Here is an 11,500-nt window from a genome sequence, read left to right as displayed (position 1 = left end):
AATGGAGGACTCGGTTTATGAACAAGAAAAAGCTAAAGAGAATGGTGTTAATAGGCTACAAAACCGACAGAACAAGAAAAAAATAAATTAACTGGGCTATGAAACGGTCCATGGTGATGCATTTCCATCCAAACACTGCTTTTGCTTTTGCTTTTTTAAAGCTAAAGATGACACCAAAGTAGTGTGTATGTATGTTTGTGCGTTAATATGGGAGAAAAGAAGAGAGGAAAAAAGAAGAAGAGTACATAGGATGCTGTTAGTGTGTTACCTCTGAGCTCCATTTCATCACACAGCACTCCTCTCTCTCTCTCTCTCTCTCTCTCTCTCTCTCTCTCTCTCTCTCTCTCTCTCCATTTGCTACTGCATGTTCAGTATAACTCTATGATATTCCAACTTCACTTTCACTCTACTAGCATCCCTCAACTCTAAGCTAGCTAGTTATGCCACAAATGGGAACTCCTACTCTAAGCTTTGTGCTCTTTAGTTTTTTCACCCTTTTGTGTTTCACTTGGCCGCCTTCTGTTTCTTCTCTTCCTATGTCTTTGAGAAGACAAGCTTCTATCTTGGTTTCTCTCAAACAAGATTTTGAAGCCAACACTTCTTTGAATGGCTGGGACATGTCTAACTACTTGTCTCTTTGCACTTGGGAAGGTATTCAATGTGACCAAAAGAACATGTCTGTGGTGTCACTAGATATATCCAACCTTAATGTTTCTGGGACACTTTCACCTTCCATCACAGGACTCAGGAACCTTGTGAGTGTTTCTGTTGCTGGGAATGGCTTTTCTGGGGGGTTTCCTGCTGATATTCACAAGCTGGAAAGGTTGAGGTTCCTCAACATATCTAACAACATGTTCAGTGGAGACGTGAGTTGGGAATTCTCTCAGTTGAAGGAGCTTGAATTGTTGGATGCTTATAACAATGAGTTCAATTGTTCACTCCCTCTTGGTGTCACTGAGCTAGCTAAGCTCAAGTACTTGAATTTTGGCGGGAACTTTTTCAATGGTGAAATTCCTCCAAGCTATGGAAACATGGTGCAGCTCAATTTTCTATCTCTTGCAGGGAATGATTTGAGAGGCTTCATACCAACTGAGTTTGGAAATCTCACCAACTTGTCTCAGCTTTTCTTGGGATATTACAATCAGTTTGATGGTGGAATACCACCTCAGTTTGGTAAGCTGGTTAATTTAACTCATCTTGACCTCGCAAACTGTGGCTTGAAAGGTCCAATTCCAGCTGAATTGGGCAACCTCATCAAACTTGACACTCTCTTCTTGCAAACTAACCAGCTCAGTGGTTCAATCCCTCCTCAACTAGGCAACCTGAGTAGCTTGATATGTCTTGATCTGTCAAACAATGAGTTAACAGGAGACATCCCAAATGAGTTCTCAGGCCTTCATCAGCTTACCCTCTTGAATTTATTCATGAACAGGTTGCATGGTGAAATTCCACCTTTCATTGCTGAGTTACCTAAGTTGGAAGTGCTCATGCTTTGGAGGAACAACTTCACAGGTGCCATTCCTTCAAAGCTTGGCCAGAATGGTAAATTGACTCAGCTTGACCTGTCAACAAATAAGCTCACAGGAATGCTTCCTAAATCTCTATGCTTTGGAAAGAGGCTGAGGATTTTGATCCTTCTCAACAATTTTCTGTTTGGATCTTTGCCTGCTGATCTTGGTGAATGCTACTCACTGCAAAGAGTTCGTTTGGGGCAGAACTATTTGACAGGATCAGTACCAAATGGTTTTCTTTATTTGCCTGAGTTATCCCTTTTGGAACTACAGAACAATTACCTTAGTGGTTGGCTTCCACAAGCAACAAGCACTGCACCCTCGAAGCTTGGACAGTTGAATCTATCAAACAACCGTTTATCTGGTTCTCTACCAACCTCTATTGGAAACTTTCCCAACTTGCAAATTCTGCTTCTTCATGGAAATAGAATCTCAGGAGAAATTCCCCCAGATATAGGGAGGTTGAAAAATATACTCAAGTTGGATATGAGTGTTAACAACTTTTCAGGCACTATTCCTCCTGAGATAGGTAACTGTTTGCTACTCACCTATTTAGATTTGAGCCAAAACCAACTATCAGGGCCTATCCCAATTCAGGTTTCTCAAATTCACATACTAAACTATCTCAATGTCTCATGGAACCACCTAAACCGAAGTCTTCCCAAGGAACTTGGGGCCATGAAGGGCTTAACTTCAGCAGATTTTTCTCACAATAATTTCTCTGGTTCAATACCAGAGGAGGGACAATTTTCAGTTTTTAATTCTACATCCTTTGTGGGAAATCCTCAGCTCTGTGGCTATGACTTGAATCCATGCAACCATCCTTCAAATGCAATGTTGGAGTCTCTGGGCAAAGGCAGTGCAAAACCAGGAGTTCCTGGGAAGTATAAGCTTCTTTTTGTGTTGGCACTATTAGGCTGTTCATTGGCATTTGCAATCTTGGCCTTTATCAAGAGCAGAAAGCAAAGGAGGTACCCCAGTTCATGGAAGCTCACAGCATTTCAGAAGCTGGAATATGGAAGTGAAGACATAGTGGGGTGCATAAAGGAAAGCAATGTCATAGGAAGGGGAGGAGCTGGTGTTGTATACTGTGGAAACATGCCAAATGGAGAACAAGTAGCTGTGAAGAAGCTGTTAGGAATCAACAAAGGCTGTTCTCATGATAATGGACTCTCTGCTGAAATAAGAACACTAGGTAGAATCAGACACAGGTACATTGTGAGGTTGCAAGCTTTTTGTTCAAATAGAGAGACCAATTTACTTGTTTATGAGTATATGCCAAATGGAAGCTTAGGTGAAGTCTTGCATGGGAAAAGGGGAGAGTTTCTCAAGTGGGATACTAGGCTGAAAATAGCAACAGAAGCTGCAAAAGGACTTTGTTATTTGCACCATGATTGTTCCCCTCTGATAATCCATAGAGATGTTAAGTCAAACAACATATTATTGAACTCTGAATTTGAGGCTCATGTTGCTGATTTTGGTCTTGCCAAGTTCTTGCAAGATACTGGAACATCAGAGTGCATGTCTTCAATTGCTGGTTCTTATGGCTATATTGCTCCAGGTACTTATGTCTAATGTTCACATTTAAATCAATTAGTCTCAAAAAATGATAAATGCTTCAAGTAGATTTATATAATTATATTGGTCACACACTTCAAGTATAGGAGAAATTTATTGCTTAGCTCCCCAAAACAGTTCAGGGGATATCATTGTTTGGATTACTGATTTGACCTATTGAAATTAGTAAAGTCAATGGATGATTATTTCAGGTCCATTTAAGAAACAAATATTCATAGTAAAAAAGTCAATGAGAATGGAATGACTATACTTTTCTGTATTTTTTTTTTAGCACAAAAATATTCTCCTTCCTTACCACAGTAGCATTTACTTGCTATTTTATGGGACCACATTGTCTCTCATGTACGTGAATTTCTAGATTAGCTAAAGGCTCCACTAACACATAGGAAAATTCTTCTTTTGCTTTTCCGCACCTTAACTGGGCTTGTGCTTTTGCATGCCTTGAAACCATAAACCCATATTCAAACCAAAACAAATCACAGCCATTCTTTTTTGACTAACACCCATTATCATATCTACAACAGCCACCAAATGCACATTAACCAAAAGCATACGTTTCTTTCACCGAGGCTCCAGATTGGGATCTAAGATTTACTTTCTCAATACCCCAGAAAAAGAAGATTGAACAATTTACATGCACAAGGCACAACCAGATCATCTTTTTACAAAGTTAATTTGTTAACTTCAAAATTACAATGAAGCTTTTCCCATTTTTATCTATAAAACTATTAGTGGCCAGTCTTTTTCATCATCACCATCATCATCATCATAATCATAGACACATTTTTTTCCCAAAAAATGAAATTTATTTTACCGTCTTATCTACTTTAACTTTTGAGCTTAGCCAACCAATATGTTGTCCTGATTTTGATTTATACCACAGAATATGCATACACATTGAAAGTTGATGAGAAAAGCGATGTGTATAGCTTTGGAGTGGTACTGCTAGAACTATTAACTGGGAGAAGGCCAGTAGGGGATTTTGGAGAAGAAGGAATAGACATTGTTCAATGGACCAAGCTGCAAACAAATTGGAGCAAAGACAAAGTAGTGAAGATCCTTGATTCTAGGCTATGTCACATTCCCTTAGAAGAAGCAAAGCAGGTATACTTTGTGGCCATGCTATGTGTTCAGGAACATAGTGTGGAGCGACCAACCATGAGGGAAGTGGTTGAAATGCTAGGACAAGCAAAGCAACCAAATACATTTCAAATGAAGTGATCTACGAAAGAACCAAAAAGAAAAGAGTAAAAGAACATACAAACAAAAGGCTGAGTCTATACATGTGCCTTGCATGCATGTGTTCATGCTGTCGGTTGTTGGTAAAGGGGTCAATTTTCCTAACTAGTTTAGTTTGTCATTTGAGTTTTGAAGAAACTTTTTTTTCTCTCTTTATTAACACTTAGCTGTGACAACAACGGACTTTCATATGTTGTAGGCATACTAGAAAATTCACTATAGTTGGGGACAATGCTGCATTATAATGGTTGGTGGCGTGGGGTGGGGGTGTTAAAGTTGATACTACCGCAGGAGTTTGTACAATACATTGGGATTGAAGTTAAATTCCTTGCCATTTGTTTGCTGCTTTTCTGTAATTTTCTAGCAATATTTATTCACCACCTACAACTACAATAAATTGTGTATAGTATGAAATCATCTACCAATTTCTATATAAAAAATGACCCAGATTTTTTTTTCACAAAAAAGAAAATCTGATCGTGTTATTTGAAACTAATAGTTTTATACTATTCAACAATTTTTCCTACATGGCATGTTATAAATAAAATCTAGAAGATGTCAAAGCATACCACAAATTTTTGCTAGTAAATATTTTATGCCACCTGCTGTAGGTAATTTATTTTACGTGATGAGATCATTATTTGTGCTATAAATAATAGAACATTGGTGTTTGGTTGGAAAGACTAAAAAGTACTACTACATAGATAGATATTGTTACACTGACCATTCCTTTTCGTCCTCGTTTCCTGCAAAGTTGCCGTCTCACTTGTTATTATCACACTACAGAACTTGTGAACTGTGACACTGCTTAGTGGTGCCACTTGCCCAGACCAACCTTCCTGCATAATAGCATCATTGAGAAGACTTTACCTCTTCTAAAGTAAATAACAGTGTTTTTAGTTTTGCGTTAAATTTATTTAAACATTAATATATTTTAATTCTATAGGTCATAGTGTTCACGTTGAAATGTGATTTAACCATAAATTATTATATTAAAACATTATTTATTGAAATTTAAATGATAATGTGTATATAAATATTGTATTTTTTTAATTATAATTATATTTTCTAACGACTGATGTTAATTAAAAAATATGTTTCGAAATTCGGAAGATATTGTATTCTTTTTGTCAAAATCGTTTTTTGTCAAATTCACTTTTTTTATTATAACTGTTCTGTTCGTTAGAAAGACCCAAAGGCCGAAACAGAAGAGGGCCCAAAGAAAACTAGGATGTTACCTCTAACAATAAAACGTGACAATAAAGAGAGGCCCATAAAAAAGTAAAAATGGACCAAGGGAAGCCCTTCTACTCCATGAAGAGTTGGAATGGGATTTGTTATCTAGGCAATGTTTTTAAAAACTGACCCAGCTTTTGACAAAAATTGATCTAAGATTGTTAGTCCAACTCAATGGGTTTTAGTGAACAAAAATTTAAATTTAATGAGTTTAAATCCTTTGACAAAAATAAAGGTTTAATTATTAGCAGGGACCCAACTTTCTTTTTAATAATTGAACCAAAATATTTACATATTCAGAGTTAAAGTCGTTAAATAAAATTACTAATATATATTTATACGATTGTTTAATTTGTAAAAAGTTTTTAAAAAAATACTATTCATATCAACAATATTTTTAAAATTAAATAAAAGTAAAATTAAATTAAAATTAAAAATATTATTTTAATTTATTCATGTATAATTAAATAAAAATTTTATTAGAAAAATAAATAAATAATTATTTTTAAATTTTTCTTCAATTTATAGAGTTTTATTATTGTTAAATAATAGTGATACTTTTCGTATAACGTTTTATAAAATTTATACTTACAATTTTTAGTTAAATTTAAAAAATATATTTATGATTCAGATTTTTTTATTATTATACGTTATTATTTTTTATTTGTTACTTTTTTATATAAAAAAATTATTTTATATTTCATTTAGTATGCATGTATTTTATGATTACTTTTTTTATTAAACACTGTGATCAAAATTAATTTATTGGATTATTTATCTTAAAAATACAAAATTTATTATTAGTTAAACAAAAAATAATAATTCTTAAAATAATATTAAATTTATTATAATAATTGAATGATAGTATTTTAAAATAATAATTAAAGACATTGGTCAAAGGAAATTTTTTTAACATTTTAAAGTAAAAAATTTTATAAAATGTAAAATATTTAAATAATGTTTAATATTAAATGAGATGAGTATGTTTCTTGTATTTATATTTTTATCATTTAAATATAAAAATATAATTAATTTAATCCTTTGAATCATTTAAATTTAATATTATTGTTTATTTTATCATATAATTATAACATTTTAAGTCTTAATTAAGTTATTTACAATGATACAATTAATCAAAAGTAATAGAATAAATGGTAAAAAATTAAGAAAAAGGTAATTTAACAATAATAATATATATTTTTATAGTTTTTAAAAGTCTTACAATATAAGTGTATATGTATATTTATAAATATACTTTATAAATATATTTATTATTCATTTAATGTTTACAGCATAATTTTATATAGTTTGTAGTGAATTTTTAAATAATTAACAAAATAATTAATAAGAATGAAAAAAAAAGTGTTTTAAAGAAGAACAATATTATGTATGTATATTTTTTCACACAATTGATAAATAATTTTTTAAAAATATATTAAATATTTAATAAGTTTGACTAAAAAATTTAACTATTAATATTTAAATAAATATAAATTTATACATAAATTCAATTAGGTTATAAATATTACATTTTAATATCTAATCATAATATTTTCTTAAAAAATTAGTTCTATATATTGAAATCTAACATGACGTTCATAGTTTTATTAATTACTAATAATACATATTTCAATGTATTTTATTTGTTTTTTATTACACCGATGCCATACACAGATTGAATGAAAAATAATGATAAATAAACGTCAATAACAAATACATATTTAAATAAAAATTGTATTTATTTAAAATTGTATAACTCGTTATAAAAAAGTAAAATAAATAATTCAAATCAAATATAAAAAATTGTAGTCTTATATTAATGTAAAAAAATATTGTCTCTTTTTAATTAATACATAGATTAGATGAAATAAAATATTATAAGACTAGTTCTTCAATTAAAACCATTTTTGACAGATTTACTGCCGAGATTATGGAGCGAACCGTGTTTTAGAGTATCCAACAAAAAGGTTGGGTATTTAATTCCGATAATACTTTTTATGTCCATTTTTTTAGTATTTATTTTAAATTTTCCTATATTAGTATTATATTTTTTTAAAATTTTATTTACACCTTCGGTTTTTGAATTTCATTACATAATAAGAAAATTTTGGCATGATTCTGCAATGACTGAGATACTTTGGTGTAACCATCTAAAAAACTATTGGAGGAGTAAAAACACAAACCAAATGAATAACTCTTGGGTAAATACATACTATAGATATGTAGAATTATCATTTTAAACATATACTTTAAATTGCTCAATTAACTACGAATAGTTTATTAGTAAAAAGTTGAAAACAACAGTAATTTATAATTTGTTTGATTTTTTTTATTTTTAAAAATTACACTTTAAAACAATTTTAAAAAAATTGTTTGATAAAATAGTTTTTTAAACTGTTTTTAGTTAAAAATTTTGTTAGTTATAGAAAGAGAAATTGAAAAAAAAAACAAAAACAGCTGGTAATAATTCTGTTTTATAGTTTTAAAACTGAAAAAAAAATTATTTAAAAAAAACTTTTTTGAACTTATATTAATAAACAAGTCTTTTTTGTTTTTTATTTTAAAAAAATTCTATTCAAGAAGAGAAAATAAACAAGTTCTTAATCTCTTTAATGGCGTAATTTATTTTATATTTTTATTTATAAAACTGAATTAAATAAAACTATGAATATAATAAATTTAAACTGGTCTTTTATTTCATATTCGTGAAAATATTAATGGAAAGTTTATTTTATTAAATATGTTTTTTTTTTAAGAAAAAATAGATTAATAAAATTTATAATTTGTAATTAAGATTGGATTGTGATTTATAGTGAGATTTTAATATTTTAAAACTTTTTTTTGCTATTTTTAAAACATTTTTTTTACATCAACCGTCTATTTAACTTTTTATTTAATGAGTATTGTATCTTAAATGAAAAGTTTGTTACGAAAATAATTAATATTGTGGATAATAAAGTTTCATTCACTTGGTGATTAAAGCGTTAAAGTCTTAAACTCAGCAAAATTTTGAGAAAAAAAAATCGTAAAATATCAATTTAATTTTTAAAATGATTTTGACAAATCCCATGTGACCCTTCTTGGTTAGTAGTTATGTAGAATGGATTAATTTACTTTACAAAGAGGTGTGCATTGTGTGATATATGCTTGCGTGTGTATATAAATGTATTTATCATTAATTTGAAAAAAGATAATATTAATAATTAATAAAAAAGTATAAGTGTGCTTACACAACAACGATAAATTTAAAAATATTTTGTTATTATATATTATCTATTTATAATAAATATCATTGAATACGTATTTTTTTTAATTTAAATTAAATAATAATATTTTTTTAAAAAAAGTAACCTATTAATTTATAATATTTATTATTGTTGTTAAAATCAATATTTTATTAAAAATAAATTTATAATATAAATATTACTCAAATCAATTATAATTTTAAAGAAAATTAATAATACATATAAAGAGATTATTAATTAAATTTATATATATAATTAATATTTTTAAACGTTTCAGTCACTTTTAAAAACAATATTTAATAGAATTAAATATTTTTTTAGTATTTAATATATTATTATTAAAAAACATATTTATTTTACTAATCTATAACATTAATTATTTTTAAATATAACTAAAAAACTTTCTAAAATCCAAATAATACGTTGTTTATAAATTCGAATAATTTAAATGAAAAATAATATATTTAATTTATTACAATTAACAGTGTTAAAATTTTAATTCAATCAATTTTCTAGAAGCTACAATTATAAAAAGACATTATTTTAAACATTATTTTATTAAATTAGTTAATTATTTTTTAAATAAATGAAAAAAAGGGATTTATATGTACACCATATAGTAATGACATTTTTTAAAATTAAATAATTATACTTACTTTTTTTATTAAAATTAATCTAAGTACATTAAATAAAAGCAATATTTTGAAGAATATAATAACATTAAAATAAAAGTTTACATATTCAAACTTAAGCACCATAAAAACAAGATTATTAGGTCTTACATAATTAAAAAAATAATAATAAAATAATATTTTAAATTACTACAACTAAGTTTATGTGAATTTTATATTTAATTTTTTATAGTTATTTCATGATACAAATAAAGTTGTTTATTGATTTATTTTTACCTATATACATTGATAAAACTAAAAAATTTATGTAAATAAATAAATTTTAACATTAATAAAAAAAGATAACTCTGAATAATTATTGTAAATTTTTTGTCAATTTTAATTGACAAAAGATTTAAATACAATCACAATCAAACTTGTACACAAAATTTTAAAATTTTGTTTCATAATATATACCTCCTATAATAAATTATACGTTGTTTTACAGAAATTAATTTTTATATATTAATAGTATTGTTTTTTTTATACTGTCACTCAATTGTAAAATTTTACATCAATAAAAATCTTTAATTTGTATAATTCATTGGTACTGCACTTAAATTATTATTTTTTAAATAATTGAGAAATTTAAAATAATTTTAAGATTTTTTATTAGCATAAGAATATATCTTAGTTTGGGTGAATAAATGTTTTTACATTGTTCGATAATAAACATTATTAACTTTTACGATAACAGATGTATAAATAATAGTAAGTTGCATCAACAGAGAAGGCATAAAATAACAACACTGTTTAAAAATGAGTGAATATAAATGTGTATATATATATATATATATATATATATTTATATATATATTTTGGTAAATCGAATAAGTGCACAAGAGTAATAATTTGTTTTAATTAGAGAAAATGAGTATTTAAGTTTTATAATCAATAAAAATGTAATAAAGGTAAGATATATTATTATTTATTAAAAATTAATAAAAATGTAAATATCTAAAGAAAAATAACAAATAAAGGATATAATCATAAATAATTTTATTTATATTTTTAAGGTCTAAATAGAGACCTAGATAAAGATAAAATATGATAATTTTTTATTATATTATATATTTGATGTATATCAGGATACTAAAATTGACAATTTTATTAATTTTTAATTTTAAAAATAAATAAAATAATAATAAAATAAAATATAAATTATATTTAAATAATAATATTATTTGATTATTAAAATTATTAAAAAATTTATTTGTTTTTCACTATATATTTTAAAATTTAAAAAATGTTTATATATATAACTTTAAAATTTTATATTATTTTATTATAATTTTATTATCATTAAAGTTTATTTTTAAGGAAAAAATAATATTTAAAAAAAATTATAATCAATTATTTTTTTTTGAATAATTAAGAAGATGTCACAAGTAAAAAATATTTAAAAATTTTCATTATTTTTAAAGATTGTTTATATATTTTTTATAAAAACTATTAAAATAAGTTTTATTAATAAAATACGAGTAAAAATATAATAAAAAATTATCCTATTCAAATATTTTTTAAATTATTATTCTTTCAAAATAAGAATTTAAATTATAATAATATAACAGAGTAGTTAAGTTATGATATTTTATTAATAAAAAATTTTATAAATAAAAAAAAGCATGTTGTGTTGTTATATTATCTATTAAATAGATCATTACATTATATATATATATATATTGTTTATAAAGTTTTATGAATTAATAAATATTATATTATAATTATTTAAATAATTTTAAAAATCAAAACTGAATTTAAATAGTTAAAAAAATAAGATTTAACATGAATTAAAGTGTATATATATATATATATATATATTTTAAATTAAACATAAATAACAAAATGTTGATTTACCGCAACCGTTCCATTCGATCACTGTGCAACTTCCTTGATCCGTGGACTAATCTCGTTGGCTAATGGCTATACTCAAGCGAATGTCATGAGGCCGCGGAAATTAAAAAGAGAAACAAAAGAGTTTAGTAAAAACGTTTCTCCAAATGAAAAAATAAAATAAAAA

General features: G+C 26.5%; 1 protein-coding gene across 1 annotated transcript; it reads left to right on the top strand.

The window, feature by feature from the left end:
* Positions 1–449: 449 nt before the first annotated feature.
* On the top strand, positions 450–4,332 carry LOC113847902 (leucine-rich repeat receptor-like serine/threonine-protein kinase BAM3). Its single transcript, XM_027477231.1, has 3 exons — positions 450–755; positions 816–3,072; positions 3,973–4,332. The coding sequence occupies exons 1-3, from the start codon at positions 450–452 to the stop codon at positions 4,308–4,310; spliced, it is 2,901 nt and encodes a 966-aa protein (XP_027333032.1). The 3' UTR covers positions 4,311–4,332.
* Positions 4,333–11,500: the final 7,168 nt, after the last annotated feature.

This window comes from Abrus precatorius, unplaced genomic scaffold (genome assembly GCF_003935025.1).
Source record: "Abrus precatorius isolate BTA unplaced genomic scaffold, Abrus_2018 Scaffold8, whole genome shotgun sequence".
Classification (NCBI taxonomy): domain Eukaryota; kingdom Viridiplantae; phylum Streptophyta; class Magnoliopsida; order Fabales; family Fabaceae; genus Abrus; species Abrus precatorius.
This window is presented reverse-complemented; position numbering and strand designations above follow the sequence as displayed.